At 49.9% G+C, this 20,959-nt stretch overlaps 1 protein-coding gene across 1 annotated transcript; it reads left to right on the top strand.

Moving 5' to 3' along the window:
- Positions 1 to 7,779: 7,779 nt before the first annotated feature.
- On the top strand, positions 7,780 to 12,135 carry LOC122376207. The gene is made up of 2 exons (XM_043355985.1): positions 7,780 to 8,668; positions 10,897 to 12,135. The coding sequence occupies exons 1-2, from the start codon at positions 7,895 to 7,897 to the stop codon at positions 12,010 to 12,012; spliced, it is 1,890 nt and encodes a 629-aa protein (XP_043211920.1). The 5' UTR covers positions 7,780 to 7,894; the 3' UTR covers positions 12,013 to 12,135.
- The last annotated feature ends 8,824 nt before the right edge of the window (positions 12,136 to 20,959 follow it).

Here is a 20,959-nt window from a genome sequence, read left to right as displayed (position 1 = left end):
GCGTAAGAATGACTGAATCATTCACAGAATGTGTTGAATAATTTAGAATATGTTGACAGTCGCAAAGCTAAGACATTTAATATCTAAACCGCCTCTGACAGCTTCGTAACATGTTACGAAGACACCAAAACTACATCGTAGATTTTCACATGGTTTCTAAATTCGAATTCAGCTCCAAAAACTAGCCTAGAAACATGTAAAACTCGAAAAAGAGAACAGAGGTCATAAAAGGTCAATGACCTGACCTTCAAGTGACCTTGACACCCACCCTGCATGGGGCAACATCATATCACATCACTGATGTTAGTTGTCGGACTTTCGTCCCCGTCTTGAGTTGAGATGTTAGTTTCACAACGTTTCGGCCAGTTACTTCTCCGGCCGTCGTCAGGTGTTCTTTGGCCCTTAGGGCTTAGAAGGACCTGGATATTGGTGGCGTTGCGCCGTACGTGTCATACCGCTCGAAAGCTCCTGTAGACAGCGGGAATCGAACTCGGGTTTCCCCGGTGATAGTCCACGGTTCTAACCACTCCACTATCGAGGTAGACGATTCTTCGACTCTAGTTCGATTCCCGCTGCTACAGGAGCTTTCGAACGGTATGACACCGACGTTTCGTATCCTAACCTGATCGCCGGGCTTGATAAGCGGCTCCCGCGCCCGATGCCTCAAATCATATCGCCGCTTCTGATCCCCCTGTGTCATTCGCAATGTGTCATGTGCATTTTTCAAGGTGTCCGCGACCAGTCGCATCTTCTCCTGCACAAAATCGTCTGAATATCTCGATACCGGCTGCGCGATGAGACGAGAGACAGACGCATTGACATGCCTCATAAAGAAAAGAAAGTGAGGTGAATATCCATGTGAATCGGAAACTTCGCTGTTGAGTGAAAAGATTACGGGTAGCAAGTGGCTCTCCCAATCGACACCGTAACAATCGGTTAACGCCCGTTGCCTTCGCTTAATATCACGATGCTTCCTCTCTACCTTCCCTATACCTTCGTGGTGATGGCCGACGGAATGTCTAATGGTAATACCCCAAAATTGACACAGCGCTGATACCTTCTGGCTTTTGAAATTAGCCCCCGCATCCGTCTCGATATGCAGAGGGGGTCCATATGTCAAGAACTGCGTCGACAACGCTTCGACTACGTCGTCAGCAGCGCCAGTCTGAAGAGGATAGTGTGTAAGAAATCCCGTGAATTTGTCTACGCATGTTAGCACCAGACTTCTCCCTGTGAGACGGCTGGTCGGCATGTACACAATTCAATGACCAGCGTGTCACCGGGCCCCCCGGGCGGCTGAGGTAACAGGGGCGGCGCCGGTGGTCCCCGATCATCTTTCTTTTCACTGCAGCGCCTACAACTATCGACGTAGTTTTTGCAGTCACGTTTGAGACCCAGATACCAAATCTGTCGCGATAACTTGTCGTAAAGTTTTTCGTGGCCGCAGTGTCCGTGATGTGAAGGGTCATGATGATGATACATCATTTCGAATCGCTTGGCTCGTGGCCATACGATCCGTGGCTCTCTCCCCTCCTTCCCTCGCACACACAGAATGCCTTCACGCAGTTCGAATTTAGAAATGTCCTCCCTTTTCAGTGCGGGGGGACAGAATTTGGGCCATTTCGAATACTTCAAGTGATGAACGAGAGCGCGACAGTCCCTGTCGTGCTTCTGATACCAAACGATCGACTCACGAGCCATCGGTAGGTCGGCACTGCCCGGATCACTGACATTTCAGAAAACCAACGTTGCTGGCACGCGCCCAGACTGACCCGGCGAGCGGTCGGGTCACCGCCGCTCGCCGGGCCAGCGCCGCCCGTGGCGGGCGCCGCAACTACGGATGTTGACTCGATCGCCCACGATCGGCACACCGTCGCCGCGCGTCGGCCTGCGACCGTCCGCCGCCGCCGGGGGACGATCACCCGTCACCACCCCCGGTCCGCGGCCACCTGCCGCCACCGCCGGGCTGCGGCCACCCGCCGTAGCCTCCACCACCGTTACCGCCCCATTGACCGTCTCAGTCCTACTCATCTGTTCAATCTCCGGCTGATTCTCCGGGATCCTTGAGATCATATCAACGTGCTGCATCGAGGCCGCAGGGCGATGCTCAGTGTCAAACTGGAACTGGCTTACATATGATCGCCACCGAGCGATACGGGGATTCGTGTCATCGTTATTTTGCAAAATTTTTAGCGCACTTTTGCAATCGCAAATCCAAATGAATTTTTCTCCAGCCAAATATCTATAAAATTTCTTGAGGCCTGTGATAAAACTGAAAACCTCGAGCTCAAAAATAGTCCACTTCGATTGTGCCCTGCTATATTTGCTTCCATTGAACGCGATGACTTTTTCTTCGCCGTTCTGCATCTGGCACAGAATCTGACCAGAGCCCACTGTGCTGCTATCAGTGTACAATATAAATCCGTCGCCGTTGCGAGATGGATATGACAAAACGCGATTCGACAGCAGGCACCCGCGCAAAGAATGAAATGCTTCATCCAACTCGGAGTTCCAGTAGAATGTGTCCGAGTTTGAGAGCTTAACTAAAGGCGCTGAGATGCTCGCAAAAGAAGGGATAAATTTCCTAAACCAAGCATAAAATCCGTAAATACGCTTCGCCTCCTTCACCGATACGGGCGGTTTGAGTTGCTCGATGCACTGAATCCGTTCTGGGTCGATTGATATACCCTCGGGGGTGATCTGGTGCCCAAGATAGGACAATTTTCGCATGCCGATCTTGCACTTGTTCGGTGACAACTTGAAACCCGCCCCATGAAGCTTATTTAGAACCGTGTGCAAGAGCTTCAGATGACTCTCCATATTTTTGCTCGTCAAGAGTACGTCATCCGCGTAAATAGATACGCCGGGTATATCACCAAGTACCCGATGCATGACTAAGTGCAAAAAATAGGATGATTGGGCACAGCCCATGGGCATTCGCTGTGGATAATATGTCTTTCCCAGCGCGTAAAATGCGCAAATCTTTTGAGATTCCTCGGACAAACGGAGGTTCCAAAAAGCATGTTTTATGTCTAACGAGCTTGCGACATTCCACCCCTCTAATGAATGTAAAAATTCATCGATGTTCGGCAGAACGAACTTTTTCGGTAGCAAATTCTTGTTGATGTCCCGCATGTCCTGCACGATACGAAACTCGCGTGACTTCCCTTTCGGAACCAGAATGACTGGAGAGTTCCAATCACTCGTTTCGCCTACGGCAATGACACCGCTAGCCTGCAACTCATCAAGCTGTTCCTTCAGTGCCTGTTCCTTAGCCCAGGGAACCGGATATGGTTTTGAAAACTGGGGCTTGGTGCCTGGTGCTAGCTCTAAATCTACGTCACCCTTATTGTAGCATCCCACGTCTGCGTAGCTGGTGGCGAAAACCCCAGAAAACGACTGTAGTAGAGAGGCCATCTTTTCACGAGACGATCCCGTCACCTGATCACCCACTGCGAAGTGAGTCAGAATTTCATCCGTGTCCGAACCGAGAAACTGTGCATCATTGCTAGACACGGCATTTGTCTCCGGCGTGTCAGTGGGCGTGTCACGGGGAATAGCATCGGCCACATCTGCGCCATCTAAAGGCTGCAAATAGCCGACTACATCCCGCCTACGGAGTGTCACGAAACGGTCCGACCTGTTCCTCACCACTAGCGGAATTTCGTGAGACGAGTACGGTTTGACAAGCGTGTCTCTAAATTCGATTGGTGCAGCGTGAACACCGCTAAAGACATACTCTGTATCCACGGAAAGTTCTTGGTCAGTACGTACACAGAGACAAGACACGGATCTGGGTGGCACACGCACCGGCTTTTTCAATCTGATCTTTACCTGATTCACCGCGTCGGAACAATCGAACACTACATGATTCGCTCTCAAAAAATCCCAGCCAAATATACAACCATGGGAAAGATTCTCAACAACAGTGAAAACAAAACACTCGTCCTGCCCTCCCCCATCTGCATCGATTTTCACGGGCAGACTGCACGTCCCCAGGGCATGAAGATGATGACCAGATGCCGAAATCAGGGTGGTAGCTGGCTTGAGCTCCGCCCGCGGTGCGATAATGTTAAACACCCGGCTGTCTATGAGACTTTTCTGGCTACCTGAGTCTAAGAGACAATCATTAATGATGAAACCGTTTATTGAGGCCCTGGTAACTGGCAAGGAAACTAATCCCACCTTGTGCGTCTGCCCGCGTACTCGTTTGGGCACTGTCGTTTTATATGCCCCACTCCTCCACACGACCAACAGCGAACGGTACCTGATCTCCGTCCCTCGACTGGGTACCGTGGTTCCTGCGTCTCGGCTCGCCGATCGGGCGGCGCCCGTTTACGACTTCCGTCCCTGGGCCGGTCACGATGTCCCTGCCCGCCGTCAGACGAGTCCGATGAGTCGCCGCCCGTAGGTGACGTGTTGCGTCCCATCCCAGGTCGGCCGAACCGGCGCGACGGCGTCCAGCTGCGACCGCTCGTACCCGTCGTCTGTCGCCGGTCGTCCCGCCGCCGGTCGTCCCGCCGCCGCGGCGAAACTGAGCTACCTCGATGCATAGGTCCACCAGCTTCAGCGGCCGGTGAGCTCGAGCGCCTGCGGCGCCATCCGTCTGTCGGTTGGCGGTACCACCTGTCGGCGCCGCCCGGTTGTCGGTCTGGACTGTCCACCGGAGTATCACGAGGTTCATCGCGTCCTGGAGAGCCCGACCACCCGGAACGTCCCGGCTCACGCCCAGGGCTGTCCAGGCTGTGCCAGCGGACACGATGTGCGGTCACGGCGTTGGACGCCCCCTCCGACTGAAGACCCTCCTCCCGGGTCAGCTCCGTCAGGCATTCGTCAAAAGTAGTAGCCTTCAGGCGAGAGAGAAGGCGCTTCTCCTCCACCGTGAGCCCAATCAAAAAGTGTCTGTATAGAGCTGCACTGTAAGATGGCACGCATGTTTTCTTCAACTGACCTCCATCACCGAAAAACTCGGGACACGCCTGCCGCCCCAGTTGCTTGACCCTGAGTCCGTAGTCCTGGGCGGAGAGGCTGCCTTTCACCAGAGAGGACAGATTCTGTGCTGCTTGCTCCACAGACCTGTCCGCGTCACCAAAGTGAGCATGAAGCTGCGTTTTGATTGCAGCCCAGGACAGTTTATCCCCGTAGTCCTCAATATCATTGATCACCGCTAGCGCCCGGCCACGGCACTTAGCCGCAACGATCACACAGAGTTGATCATCGGAGATCTTGCCAAGCGAGGCCAGTCTCGTGCACTGTCTCAGAAACCCGTCCGGTGGTGACGAGCCGTCATAACCGGGAAAGTCACTGACCGAAACACTGATCTCGGCCATCGCAACTTGCTGCCGCGGGGTTCAGACACCCGGCTGCCACCATGTCACGGTGTGACTCGATTTGGCCCGACACCACTCCGCCACGGCACGGCGATCCAAACACCGCGGTCGCCAGTACCGAACTGTCTTTCCGTGACATGACCCTCTGCGCCGGCCGGCACAGTGGCGCAGAGGCGCACACAGGGACCGGACAGCGGAGCGGCGCAGAGGCGCACACAGGGACCTGACAGCGTGGAAATCCAGGACCCCCAGCCGGGCGCGGGTTAAATTCTCGAGTAAAGCGGGTATTTAAGCCTCGTCGTAGCTACGTTCTGTCGTAGCTCCGACAAACCCCTCTTTCCTCAACATCCCTCCTTTTTCGCTACGACACAACTTGCGACGGGACATGTGTCGTAACTTGCGACGTGCCGTAGGTGGACTTGCGAAAGTTTCTCCTTTGTTCGTCATTAAGTTTATTCCTAATATTAGCTGCCAAATATTCCGATTGTTCATTATTTTGAGCCACTCTAGGTGTAGGTATATCGCTTACTGAGGTGTTGACTAAATTTAGAGATAATATCTTTTTTCTCACATAAATGTCATCTCCGTGCCATAAAGGGACACTCCCACCTTAACATTAGTTTTGAGTTGAGATAGCCAAATTGGTGGCCATGGCCTGCAAATACCGGTTTGGGCACTCACAACATCGAAAAATGCTTTAATTCGAAGATATGAAATTTCAAACTTGCAGTTTTCGGATTCTAAGGGGCTAATGCATTGGAATGCCCCCTTAGAATTTGTGACGTCAGCGGAGATCTAACGATTTTTAAATCTTAGACTAAAACCATCGTTAACACGTGGTGGTATACGCTGCTTTGCGCGCAACGTCTGCCGCACTTTAAGGCTGCCAAATTATTGCTTCCAAATAAAGTCGCTAGTAACAGGGGAGATCCCAAAAAGTAAACAAAAGTAAAAGCCTAATATCTTGAAAACCAGTGAATATTTTTCGGTGAAATTTGGTAGATATTCGTTTTCGCTCTTTCTGAACCAAGGGACATCACTTTCATGCCAATTCATTAACTTTTTTGAAGGTGGGAGGGTCCTTTTAATGTCTGGATAGATTTGCGCTTCGAGTAACCTTTTTCAAGTGAAAGGAAAAATTTGGAACACTTCTCGCCTTCCTCGTACCATCGTACCCTTGATCTCGTTATCAATCCTTTGATCTTGGGTTCTCGAATCCTCTCTAGTTCCGTTTGTGCTAAGCTAATGCGAGATTTTCTGAGTCTATTTCTTCGCCGCTTGCTGCAAAAATAGTTCGTAGTTGGTTAACCTTTGCTATGGCCGCGCATTCTTCCTCCCTACGTTTCCCAGCTTTTCGCTTAGAATATTGGACCGTTTCTCCCCTTACCATCATCAGGAGTGTTTCATAAAAAAGCTTAATATCAATGCCAAAAGCTATTTCGCCGAAATTTAAAGGGACTATCCCACCTTTAACATGGGGTTTGAGTTGAGATAGCCAAGTTTGCGGCGAGGTTCAGAAACCACTATCTATCTAGGTTGCAACCCCCGCGGCCTCTTGGTGTTGAAGAAATTCGTTCCCTTCATTTGAAAATGGGCCTTGTGCAAGGCCCTATCTTCAACATGGAGCGACCGTTAGTGTGACGTCACCTCGTTTAGTCATGCTGATTTAAATGGGTTTGTTCGTTGAAAAATCGCTTAAAACTTGGTCTGAACTTTGTTGTGGTGCCTACAGAGTAAAAAGAATCAGCTTTATGACAGTAATGTGGCCTGGGGAAGGAGGTAATTTTGGGCTGTGACGTCACCAGGCATCGGTAGGATTGTGATTGCAGGATTGCAAAATCCTGATTGCATTCCTTTTTGGTGGATTGCACCTGGATTTGAAATCCATTCCAAAAAACAGGATTTGATTGCGGATTGGATTGCATCATACGTCCAATTTTTGCAATCCAATCCGGATTGCAATCCTTTCTTGGGGCAATTAGTCGTGTCTGATATTTTCCCGATCTTAATAGGCCTAAAATGATGTGCAGCCGCTAAGTTGTGCAATGTGCATCGACGGAACTAACTAGAGTACTGCCGGCTGCCATAGACACAAATTATCCCAGTCTCAACTTCAAGGCAAAGTTGGCGCTGCGCTGCTTGCATGACAACACGGGGCCGGGCGAGAGGCGAGAACTACGCCACGTTAAATGGCGGATCCAGAGAGAGAGAGACAGAGGGGGGGACATAGAGAAAAGTGAAGAAGGTGCGTATTATACCTGTTTGCCCATATTTCCATACACTATGGAACATGTCGAGGTGAGAATAGGTAAGCCCCTGGTTTAAGAAAACAAGACCGCCATATAATGACGTACACGGAGCGCTTTCTTTGTACGCCCCTGGCCAACAATGGAAGCGCGCGCAGAAAAGCGACGGGGATTCCCCCCCCCCCCCGACAGCTTCTCGTGTGACTGACGGCGCAGCTCCGGGCGGGGGCGGCACAGTTTCGCAACCGAGAAGGGCTGGTCCGGGTGGTCCGTTGTGTGTCGCTGACGTGCCGTGTTACAAACTGTGACAGTTTTGAAATGGCTTCAGAGGAACAGGAAAAGTATAAGCGTATTGATTCTTTCTTTAAATTGGTGGAAGTTACAAATGACAAAGACGAAGTTTCCAAAAACTTGCTGTTTTCGTGCCTGCGGTGCCCTGGAACGAAAACTATCTCGGCATCCAGCAGAGCTCTGTCTAATCTAACGCGACATGTAAAGAGAAAGCATGAAGGTAACATGCAAGAATATCTGAACCTGTTGAAAGCGAAAGAAGGACCATCCAAACCGAAACAAGCCAAGCTTGACGCCTTCGTTGCCGGAGAAGGGTCGTCACAGGCTGCGTTCGTGACACAACAGTCCCTCGACAAAAAGGTGGTGCGCTTCGTAGTGCAAGAGGCGATGCCTTTCAGCATCGTTGAAAGTGAATCCTTCAGAGATCTAGTGCTGGCAGGCCTTCCTGGGAAGAGAGTAATGAGCGTGAAAACCATGAAGGAGCGTTTAACAGCAGCGTTTCAGGAAATGAAGAAATCCATGACGTCAGAGATGGCGTCAGTGGATCACATCGCAGTCACAGCTGACTGCTGGACGGCTACTAGCAGATCCTATCTCGGAATGACCGCCCACTGGCTGAAAGCTGACCTGGAACGAAAGTCTGTAGTGTTGGCCTGCAAACGGATCATCGGGAAGCATACGTATGACAAGCTCGCCAGCGCCATGGAGGAAGTCCTCAAGGAGTACTCCATTCAGAACAAGGTGACGGCCGTCACAACGGACAGCGGATCAAACTTCGTCAAGGCGTTCCGTCTCTTCCAGGTAAGAAGCTAATTCTGCCAAATGTTGAATTTGGGATAGGTTGATTTAGGAAACAGAGAGCTGGGCCTAAATCGACTTTTATCTGCCTGGAAAAGGAGAAAAGGGAGAACTTGGTCATCTGGCCGCTTTTTTGTTCTGTCAAAATTGTGAAAAAAACTGACATTCTTCCATCGATTTCTCAATGGGAGCATGTGGTACTTCCAAATTTTGGTACCACAATGGCCACACTACCACATTGTGGAAGTGTGGTAGGTACATTCAGTTGTTCTCCCGGCATGTGGATTTCATTAACCTGGCTAAATTCATTCCAGCAGTAATGCTTGTAGGTAGGTACCGTTTTTTTATGTAAGGTCTGAAAGGTGGTCAAATGACCCCGCTGCCTACTCCGGTCATTTGGCCGGGGCCGTGGGATTGGTGTCACTTGGCCTCCCCCCGTGATCTCCGAAAATACTGGGTCGATTTATGAAATTCAAATGACATTCGATACCTCTGTGAAAGGTCTCTCTGAATACCTAGTCAGAAAAAAGGATATTGATGACATTGATGACGTTATAGACCAGTTAAAAATAACATTTCGTAAACTCTTAGAATGCTTTTACCTACCAACCCATAAGTCGGTCTGAGGACCCGGGCTAAGTCAATGCCACGTCAGGCTGGTGATTTAACCCTCGCCCGTATTGGTGTTTTTCCAGCCGCGAACGTATAAGGGGGGGGGGGGGTCCGTTGGACCCCCCCCCTTGCCGTTTCGCCCCTGATCGAGCTAGAGCTTCGCGGAAAAAACGAGCGTGTTGCCCGTGACGAGAGGAAGCCGATGATACCCAATTTTAAGGTCCTAGGTCATTGGTTGACCTTGCAGGTCAGGTCAATGACCCAAAAGTCGGGAAAATCGGGACCTGTTAGAACGTCGTAAAGTGTGGCTGCTATGGGGTTTTTCGGGGTGCTGATCACGAATATCATGTTAGTTTTGATCACAAATGATGTCTTCATGCATTTAGGCCGGGTCGGGTCAGGTCAGGTCAGGTCAACCAGTAAGGGTGTTCGTAGTAGGTGGCAACCGCCTCTGACAGCTTCGTAACATGTTACGAAGGCACCAAAACTACTTCGTAAATGTTCATATGGTTGCTAAATTCGAATTCAGCTCTAAAAACTGGCCTAGAAACATGTAAAACTCGAAAAAGTGAACCGAGGTCATCAAAGGTCAATGACCTGACCTGACCTTCAGGTGACCTTGACACCCACCCTAATGCATGGGGGCAACATCATATCACATGTTTGAACGCTTGAAACCACGAAGACTGCAAACGCGCGGCTAATGCGAGCCGACATACGCCGAATCGCGATTCCGGCCAAACATGGTCTCGAAAAGTAGGTCACAGGTCAAAGGTCATTTGGGTCAGGGTCATGAAATTTTCAGGGTAGGTGTAAAATTGATGAACGCGAGGGTACTGAAAGTTTCGTCACGATCGGCCGCTCTTTACGCGAGTTATTCGCGAAAAACCATGGGGGGGGGGGGTCCGTTCGACCCCCCCCCCTATACGGGCGAGGGCTAACCTGACTTCAATATCGCAAATTAAAAAAAAAACTGATGACGTCATACGTCACCGATCTGGCATGGCAGCGGCTTGACTCGGGTATCCAAGGACCGGTCAATGTGCTGGAAATAACATAACTACTTTTAAGCGTTCAGTTGGCTGGAGTTATTTATTCCTATTTCCTGAGTTATTCAAGAGAATTCTAACAGACGAACACAGACGTCACCCCATTGCAAATTGAAATATGTACATACATGGCGCAATGGGAAAACGAAAAATCGCCATCCGCCACCTCTAAATTTGCTTCGAATGAGCTCAAACTTAATCCACGGCGTTTTCTCATCGTCCCGCAGTATCCGACCAAGGAAGAGTCGAAAATTTAACTTTCATTTTTTGGCACCCTTCTGCGGATACCTATATGCACTTATCTACATGTGCCCCCGGCTTGCTACCCCACCCCCTAAAAATGGACCTGCCCCTGCTGTTGAGTGAACATTTTCCCCAATGCCACAATGTCGCTATATTGTGTATCACACTAATTTCTAACGTTATGTAATGTACATATGTAATCTAATGTAATGTACACTATTCCTTTGGCCATTCATAACTACGCCGGCGAATATGGTGAAAAACGCGCAACTCTTACACCTGAATGGGGTTCGTGATCACATCACATGACATTAATGCGGTTTGCAGGTGGTCGACGCTGAGCCGGAAGATGGTGACGCTGACGAACATGATCAAGTGGACATAATCGACGTGGCCGATATGCTGCAAGAAGCCGCCGATGACGATCAGCTGTTCCGACTCCCGCCTCACCAGCGCTGTGCCGCGCACACAATGAATCTCGTGGCGAACGACTCAGAAAAAGCGTCGGCGAACAGCAGATTCAACAAGGTAACGCGATCAGCGATGGGGAAGTGTCAGGCGCTCTGGAACAAACAGAGACGTAGTTCCACGAGTGCGGACATCATCCGTGAGACATGCGGGCGGCTGTTCGTGGTCCCCTGCGCCACTCGGTGGAACAGTCTGTACTACGCCCTGCAGCGGGTGCAAGACATCATGGCTAAGTCAGCGCCAGCGGATAACCTGGATGGGTTGATGGACAAACTGGGTCTCCCACGGTTCACGCAGGTGGAAATCGCGTTTATCGCCGAATACGTCAAGGTCATGAAGCCAGTAGCACAGGCACTGAACATCCTGCAAGGCCAGAAGAACAGTTACCTGGGCTTCGTTCTGCCCACGGTTGCACAGCTGCAGAAGGTGTTGGATGCGCAAGTGCACGACCTACGTATCTGCGCCCCCCTGGTAGATGCACTCCTACTTTCTCTGAAGAGGCGCTTCGGACCCAAGTTCGACGACGACCAGCACATCCTGGCCGCTGCCGTCCACCCGCGTTTCAAGCTGACGTGGACGGATGATGAAGTGGTTCGGACGCGTGCCAAGCGGCTCCTACAGGACGGTATTTCACAGATTCAGCTCATGGAAGTGGAAGAAGCAGCTGGTGAAACCCAGGGTGATGCTGATGTGGACGATCCTGATGTGGACTTATTCTTTCCACGACCATGCTCATCCACGCGTGAGTCTGTGGAGGAGGTTGTTGATACGCACCTCCACGGACGCGGCAGTACCCTCCGAGATCTCCACGAAACTGTGGAGAAACTGTTCCGCAAGGTAAACACCACGCTCCCATCCTCCGCCGCAGTGGAGCGCCTGTTTTCGCACGGAGCAGGAATATTCAAGAAGAACCGGTATAGGCTGAATGACGACACATTCGAGATGCAGCTGATGCTGAAGCTCAACACAACGTAGTGTGGTCGGCAGTGGTCGGAGAGGACAGCCAGAGATGGTTGACTTGCAGTTATAGCCAAGTGTGTCAAATACATTCACGATTTGACGAAAGAAATGTGTTTTGGTGTTTGATAAGTGCTTTGAAATGGTTTGTTGCGATTGAAAATTATGAGATCGGCTTCATCGGCTTAATGTACTTTGCTATCAAGGGCTTTACATCGAAACTTGAAATAATTTAAACGCTTTTAATTTAAACGCTCAAAATAATATACGCTGATGAACTACATAGGAAAGGCAAAATTACGTATTTGAGGGCGAGTTTTAAAAATATAAAACACTGGTTGGGTAAAGGTTTAAATGTGGGGGTGTTTGAGGCAAAAAATATTTTCCATAAAATACCTGTGCATTAGATAGGAATTACTCGCAAGACTAGGTACTAGAAATGGGTGATTTGGGGATGGAGGCACGGCCCTATGCCCCCCTCCCTCCCCCAGATCCACTAGTGCACATAATAATACAACAGGATTGCAAAAAAGGATTGCGGATTTGATCACAATCCAAGTGAAAAAAGGAGATTGCGGGTAGGAATGCAATCCACTTCGGCACTAGGAATGTGGATTGGGAATGCAATCCTTTCAAAAAGGATTTTACCGATGCCTGGACGTCACATATTTGAAAGTTTGTGTTTGGAATATGGGAAGCCTAAGATGTTTAACCCATTAGATAGGGTAAGGTGCCTAATTAGCGACCCCCTTAATTTGAACCGTCATTGCTCACGCTCTGTGGGTGGCACTGTATTACTGGCTTGATTTTCGGAGAGATCGTTCATTTTTCTATTAAAATATTGTCATTTTCTGTCCCAATATTCACTAACTTATTTGTAGTGAGCATTTTGGCAACACATTGCAAAAAACGCTAATAGGGAACTCTTCCCGATTAGCGACCGGGGAGCGGTCGCTAATAAGTCTATGGGTTTACCCATATTAAAAATGGCAAAAAATGCGACGCCTGAAAAGATGAAATATGATCTCAAAAAGGTAACCTATTCGCAAAGCACTCAATCACTCGAACAGGGACGTTTATCCAACACATTTACGTAAGTAAAAGCTGATCACGTGATGCACCGAATGCGAAAAGAAGGCGGAAACCCAAATTTTGCGGGCTATCTCGTATGATATTCGAGGTTCGCGCTGAATTCGGCACCCCTGCAGTCGGTGACGACATTTGGCATCCCCTGCCACACATTGCAAGCTTCAGCAACACCTCATTTTCATTTCTCTCTTTCCCCTTTCTTTCCCTTCTTGAGCTATTTGCGACCATGTCAGGCGCAAATAGGAAATATGAGTTGCGACACATTTTTAACCGCCATGCTGTGCACAGTTGAGCGATTCACTATGGGAAAACGGCAATCAATTGAAAAAGGAATGTCAATTCAGAATAAAAAAGGTGCATCATCCTAATGTGCATCGCTTTTCATCAGAGAGGGCCCAAACACACACGTTTTGGATAAGAAACTCGTTATTTTCATTTAAACTCACCTGAAACGTCCCACCAGAAACATCGACGACCGGAAAATAATTTAATTTGATAACCAAAGTATGGCTGACCTTTTGACGATGTTTTTACCCCGTTTTATCCTGCCAGTTTTTCTGTAGGGAGGTAGGTCGCAAATCGGAAAGGGTCGCTAATTAGGCACCTTACCCTACGCTTGGCAGCTTTTGCTGCCACAGGGCAAAATAGCGCCGCATTCCTAAACGTTGCGGTGAACTTTCAAAGTTCTCACCCGAACGGAAGACCAAAACAATGCACGTCATGTGCGCTCCGAATTATTGATCGAGAAAGCGAATGGGTTGAGAAATAAACAATTTATCGCGGGGGTGCGAGGGGCGCGCGATGGCGGCCGTGTGGCGGACACCAAAGAAGTCAGTTGCGAAGGTGGTGTGAATAAATGTTACCTTTTTATTATTGATTATTGTAAAGAAATATGTGATTATCAATGGGAAGAGCTTAGGTGCGACATGAATTTCTCTAAGCATCGCCAATCGTGCGTTATATTTAAGTGGCAGCAAAAGCTGCCAACCGTATCTTACCTACGTAGTCAAAAATGGAGCAGTTACGTCCTTTTTGCTATGCCATTCGTAAGTGAGCAACAATGTCTGGCTTTATGGCTCATAGTGTAATGCCCCAGTTCTTTGCCTTTCCAAAAATGGTCATTACCAGGGTTTCTGCTATTTATTCTTGTCTGCAGAACATTGCATACCAACACACTACCAGGCGTGTAATGTATTCCGCCATTGCTAAAGCAGGGACGTTGAACGGAGTGGTGCGGACAAACTGTCATCAGAGGCGCCATCCCTCAAGGGGCGCGCCGTCGCCTAAGGGAAGGTGGTGCCGTGGCTCTATAGATGAACGGGAAGAGGGGCGCCTGCTAGGCCTGTTGGGGCGCATTTGAGGCCTAACTATGGGGTCGCCCCCGCCCCCCCGCCCCGCTCCCGCCCCCCGTGCAAAAGAGGGGCGCCTACGAAGGTCATGGCCATAATGGCGCATCTGCACGAAAGAGGGGCGCCTGCATGCCGAAGAGGGGCGCCTATGAAGCCCAATGGGGCGCCTCTACGAGAAAGAGGGACACCTGTAAGGTCTATAGGGGTGCATGCAATGTCCATAGGGCACCTTTATGCGAAAGAGGGGCGCATTGCATATGAAAAAGAGGCGCATTGCACAAGAAAGAGGGGCGCCTCTGAGACCTACAGGGGCGCCTTTGATGACCAAATGGGCGCTTACATGGGAAAGAGAGGTGCCTATAAAGCTTAAAGGGACGTCCTCCATGTGAAAAAGGGGCGCCTGGGACTTGAGCGCCCTTTCGAGCTGTCCGAGGTCGCCGGAAAGTTTGCATATGTCCAGCTCCTGCTGCACTATCCTCCAAAATAATTCGATTGTAGTTAGGCCAGGACTGTTCCCTAGCCAAGTGTCCTTCCCCCAGATATCGGACAGATGGTCCTGGCACCGCCTAGTTCCGGAAGATCGATGAGATGGAGTACCTACCGTCCAGCATGAAAATGCTGTCCGACCTGCAGGACACCATGCGCCGTTGGAGCACGGGGTAGTGGTCTTTTAATGTCAAATGCATGCTTTTTCAGTATGTTTTCTAGGTAGTAGTCGGGATCGACTTCGTCTTTTGCTAGATCACGTCCAGCTGGTTCAGCTCAGGCCCTGCTAGGACATCGTGATCGTTCGACATACCATTGCGGCGAGAATTTTTCGCAGAAGTCTGTCGGAACTTGGGCCGCGTTTTCAGCCCATGCTCGTTTTGGGGGTCCGTGTGGTGAAACCATTGAAACGGAGACTCGTCGCCGAACTAGACCCGCTTCTACATACCTACTCCGTTTCCACTCTTCTACCGGCCAGATTCTCCGTTTCGTGCAAATCTGAGGGCTCTGGGCTTGCTGATTTTCGTTATTTTGGCCGCACCAATAGTCAAGCGCCTTCAGTCCAAGGGCGTTCCTCCCTTATCAATGGACAACATTATCCGAGTGATCATTATGAATAAGAATTCAGATTCTCCGCAAAATGGTCAGACTTCCCAGGTGCTTTCTTCATGACAATCTTGGCGACGGTTGAGACGCAGGAGGACCATGCTGGTTGGGGCTTATGCGTGACGCTACTTGTCCCTAAACTTCTTCCACCAGCGCTTGTTGGTGAAAACGGGGGCTTAGAAGTGTGAGGCAGCGTCCTTCCATGTGTTGCCACTTGCCAGCTTGGAGCATGCCAACAGCGCAACTACGAACCTCTCAACTGTAAAGCTAAACCGTCATGCTTAGACGTTCAGTAAATGCGCCGTTCAATGGTTAAACAATTACCCATGCCAGTGACCCCCATTGGTAAAGGTCAGCTTTTCAGATAATCTCCGCTTCAGAGAAAGACTCAGGGACACAATGCGTTGAAAGGAACGCGATATTTAGGAGCACATTGGAAACACGCCAAGCTGCTTTAAATACGAGTAAACGGTCGACGGAAGTCATCAAAACCTTCGTCGCATCCTATATAAGATGTTGTGGGGAGGGGAAGCGCGTGTGAGCTGAAATAATGAGAGAAATAACATGATCTCTCAGAACGAGCTGAACTGTTAGCTGAGGTCTGGATTTTGAGTTCATTATACTTGAGAATTATTGGCTCAACGGTCGTTATTTGCAGGCTACGGTCGAATGGAATTTCGAACAATTACACATATTTAAGATCATATCTGGTACGTAAATAAAATAGTTCGTGAAAATTGTACATGCACCAACAGGAGACACTCTGTGGCAAAGGTTGTTGGTATCGAAAGATCATTTCCTCGCGGTTTTGATATGTTTGTGCTTTGAAATGTGACAAACCACTCCATTTTTGACTATGTAAGATACGCTTGGCAGCAAAAGCTGCCAGACCGGAAACGTACACTTCCGGTTTCGTGATCTGGCTAAAAATGCACATGTATTCTCCTAAAGGGTGCCTGACAAACATATGTTAAAATCGCAGTGAAAGTCGACAAAAAAAGTTTTCGGCTCTAATGGTTTAATGAAGAATAAATGCCAGAACCGTGTTCCTGGTCATCCAATCTATAAAGTCGGGCACAATTTAACTGGTTTTAACAACATTTTAGAAGGTGGGATAGTCCCTTGAACCCGCGACCTGGTGGGGGGGGGGGGCTATTTTTTGCCCCCCCCCCCTCCAGACTTTTCGATATATCTCCAGAACCGCTGCGCCGATCGTCACCAAACTTTCAGTACCCTCCCGGACATCAATTTTACACATTGTTACTAAAATTTTTCCAAAGGCTATGATAGGTTGGCCGGAAATGACGTCAGAGTGACGTCATGTTCTGCCGTTTTCGACCCAAAAAAGGGTTTCGCGGGAAGAGCTGCCAGGCCTATAGCTTTGCAAATACAGAAAAATGATAAGGATATAAAAGCTGTAGAATCAACAGGGCTACAAAACAGTTATCTCGGATTTTTGAAATTTTTGGATGTGGACCCCCAAAAATCAAAAAATAATTTTTTTTGGATATAATACCAGAAAAATCCAAAAAGTTTTTTGAATTTCGCAAAAACCGGAATATATGTGATAGTCCTTACCGCCTTCCATCCACATACCAAATTTGAGATTGATACCTCTTTTTTTGGCGAAGTTATAGCGAAAAAACTGTTCAAAATTGATGACGTCAAATTTTTAAACTCAATTTTTAGCAATTCTAGACCCCGTAGCGCCAAACAAAGACCACCATTAGACTCCCCGTGACGAGCTGCATCGAATCAATACCCATTTTATGCAAAACTATCAACTTTAAAATTTGACCTCTTTTGGCCTGACCTTGACCTGACCTTGACCTGAACTTCACCAGAAAGTGACCTAAGCCGTACCTGATAGTCTTATAACCAACACCATTGAGTTGGAAATGAAAAATTGGCCATAAAACATGCATCACACAACCTTAGTAAAGTTGGGCTCATGTGACCTGACCTGTGACCCTTGGTGACCTGACCTGTGACCTGACCTGGTATTGTCAGTGACCTCTAATAGCAACATATCTACCAGGCAACTGACGCCCTATCGCTGATTATCGACAAAATGCGTTTTCCTCGGTGTTATAGCGCATTCCCTAGCAGACCCGTGAACGGTGAAACATTTCATCTTTGACCTGACCCGTGACGTCATCAGTGACCTCGAGGTCAATGAAATTTGGTTCCCTTCAACAAATTTGACAGGCCTTTCGAACGCCGTTTGAATTTTGCGGATCCGTTCAGTAGTTTCGGAGATATGAGGGGGGGGGGCAAAAAATAGCCCCCCCCCCACCAGGTCGCGTTATAAACAGACCCCACCAGGGCGCGGGTTAAGGGGTTAGATAAACATGCATTCGTATATATTGGAACTGCATAATTGTTGAACAGTTTTACAAATACAAGATCTAACAATGTTCAAGTATTCGTCCTCTTCTAGCAAGGAATCGTTAAATTTCCAAATGCCTGGTCCACGTGGCTCATTCGTCGTAGTCAGTGAAAGGGTTATTTTGTTATGGTCGGTTCTCTAACCAGCTAAAATTTCCGTACTTTTTAGTTGATTTATTAAGTGTTCACTTACAAAAAAAAAAACATATCTATTCTCCCGTACTTAACAGGATTTCGTCTCATCCAGGCGTATTCTTTTACATCTGGGTGTTGGTGTCGCCAAGCATCTATAAGCTCATATTTTTGTGTAGCGTCTATGAATATCCTTTTGGCTTGTGTGTTATGTTCATGCATATAGTTGGAGTCTAATGTACGATTGATCACAAAATTGAAGTCGCCTCCTATGATAATATTGTCGTGGGGAAAACCATCCAGCATTTCATCTAGATCACGGTAAAAAGAGGGTGAATCATCGTTTGGTCCATAGATACTGAGCAGTGTGTATAAGTCGGACTCGATTTTACACACAATTGCCACAAGGTTCCCATCTTCACCGTATTTTTCATCAATTATATCAAATTGTAAACCTTGCTTAAAAAGTATTGCGGTCAGCGGTTCCCCTGCTTACAGACGATTTGCAGGCATGAAAGCATTTTCCAGACCAGAGTTGATTGAAATATTGGATTGATCTTGATGTGACATGGGTGTCTTGTAACAGTGTAATGTCATAGCTAGTAGTTTTCAGGTAATTGAGGACATCTCTTCTCTTTTGCGTGCTTGAAAGGCCCCTACAGTTCATTGATGCAATATGTAGGGTAGTCATTATCTCTGTTCTTCTATTGAACACTGTTTGCTCGTGGGGGGGGGGGGAGATTGGATGGCAATAATGCAGAAGAGGTAGGTGCACCAAGGGAAAGGCAGCGGGGTCAGGCGACTAACGCCACAAATAAGCCAGCTTTTCTCAGAAGTGAGCGAACTGAAAATTTTGAATTTTGTCTCTGCGCATATCCCACCTCCGGCCCCGGCCACCGCCGCCGCCGCCCCCACCGCAGCCGCCCCCGCCACCACTGCAGCCGCCGCCGCCACCGACGCAGCAGCCGCCGCTTCCGCCACCGCCCCCGCAGCAGCCACCGCCGCAGCAGCCACCGCCGCAGCAGCCACCGCCGCAGCCGCCGCCGCCGCCGCCGCCACCGCCGCCACCGCCGCCGCCGCCGGCGCAGCCAGTTCGACAGTATAGTATGTCTAAAAAGAATGTCCCCTCGCCACCACGCGGCGCTGGTGTCGCGAGCCGGTAGTTGGCTGAATCCGGACCAAACCACGCATTCCCATGCGCTGGGCGGCAGCTACGCAGTGGCTGATAGTAGCGTAATCCCGAACCTTCGTGACACGACCTCGGGAAGGAGGGAGGGGTGTGGGCGGGGAGCGCGTGGTGCGCTCCCCCGCCCGCCAAGGAGGGGTGCGCCGCGCGGCGCGCGGTATAGGCTGGCGGCTGTCTCGCCCAAAGGGCACGGGTCACACACCAAGCCAAGGAGTGCTGATGAGGGTTCGTAGGGACTGTGAAGTTTTGTCACGTTTGACACGTTTGCTACGGGTGCCACGTTTAGCGACGTGTCTGAGCCAAAAGGGAGCGTTGAAGAAAAGCATCTGGCTAACCACATCGTGGTAATAGCCCAGTAAACATGCCGACGTCGGCCCGACGTCGGGCCGAGGCTCGGCCCGACGTCGGCCCAACGTCGGTTCAACCTCGGCCCGACATCGGCTGGACGTCGGATATGCCCGCATGTTCCGACGTCCAGCCGAAGTCCAGCCGACGTCGAGCCGACGTCGGGCCGAGATCGTTTGCCGAGGTTGACGAGATCGTTTGTCGTTGGACCGACGGGGCCGACGTCGGCATGTTTATTGGGGCAACGCGCCAAAAATATCAACCGGCGGCGGGATTCGAGCCCCCCAGTCGCCGACGTCGGCATGTTTACTGGGACAACACGCCAAAAGCATCAGCCGGCGATAGGATTCGAACCCCGTGTCATTCGAACGCGAGGTTAGTGCGCTAACCACTACACCACGCAGCCAGCTAACAAATTTGGTTTGTTTTGTTGGGTTATGCCCTTTCGGTCTGACAAGACCATTTCAGACCCGGAAGGATCATAGGATGGAGACATTGGTCTTCTTGGCGAGCACCCTGGGTCCAGTTCATATATGTAGAGTCCCTGGTCCCATTGCTGTTACGTGACACTTATTGGAAAGGGCGACCCCACAATGGATTCATATAGCCACTCTTACACACCTGCACCAACGTTTCCCAAAGTGTCTGTACTGTGTTGTACTGTGTACTGGCAGCGCTGATCTGTTTCGCCGGCTCGCTCATGTTGGCGCGCGCGCAGGCGGGTCAAAGTTCGGATGTGCCGGCGGCCGGCAGCGGCGAAGGCCATCTGCAGCGGCCGCCGGGCAGTGGGGGTCAGGCGGAGGGGAGGATCGGGTTTGCGCGTCGTTCGGTGTGCAGGTGCCGACCGCGGCAGTGGAAATACAGTTCCTGCTTACAGTGACCCTTTGATAAGTGGCACTTTGGCAAAGTGACACTTGCCGACTGGCCTTTTATATGAACTGGGCCCGGCCCTGGTGAGTTGCCGGGGCTGAGCCTGACCAAAGGATAGGCCGAGCAGCCCCCAAGCACTCACCGCACCCGGCTTACGGGCGAGCTCGGCTAGGGCAATCCCAAATGGGAATGGGATAAAGTTTCCCGTCCAGTCCGGATCAGGGGGTTGCGGCGTGGAGGAAGATTTGAGTTTCCTGAGGATATTTTGAATACAGAAGCTCTTTATGAAACATGAAACATGTATTTTATATTATTTTAACGGTCAAAACAGCGGCCGATGTCGGTCCGAACGTCGGCCCGACGTCGGCTGGACCTCAGCAATTGATCTCGGTCCGACGTCGGCCCGACGTCGGATGGACTCGGCTGGACGTCGGAACATGAGGGCATATCCGACATCCAGCCGACGTCGTGCCGAGGTTGGACCAACGTCGGGCCGACGTCGGCATGCCGATGC

Source organism: Amphibalanus amphitrite, unplaced genomic scaffold, assembly GCF_019059575.1.
Source record: "Amphibalanus amphitrite isolate SeventyFive unplaced genomic scaffold, NRLGWU_Aamphi_draft 002052F_arrow, whole genome shotgun sequence".
Classification (NCBI taxonomy): domain Eukaryota; kingdom Metazoa; phylum Arthropoda; class Thecostraca; order Balanomorpha; family Balanidae; genus Amphibalanus; species Amphibalanus amphitrite.
This window is presented reverse-complemented; position numbering and strand designations above follow the sequence as displayed.

Excerpts from the sequence above, each read along its gene's own strand:
- LOC122376207 (XM_043355985.1), top strand. The coding sequence starts at position 7,895 with ATGGCTTCAGAGGAACAGGAAAAGTATAAGCGTATTGATTCTTTCTTT. Across the intron at positions 8,669-10,896 it reads AGGCGTTCCGTCTCTTCCAG|GTGGTCGACGCTGAGCCGGA; the intron begins GTAAGAAGCTAA and ends TGCGGTTTGCAG.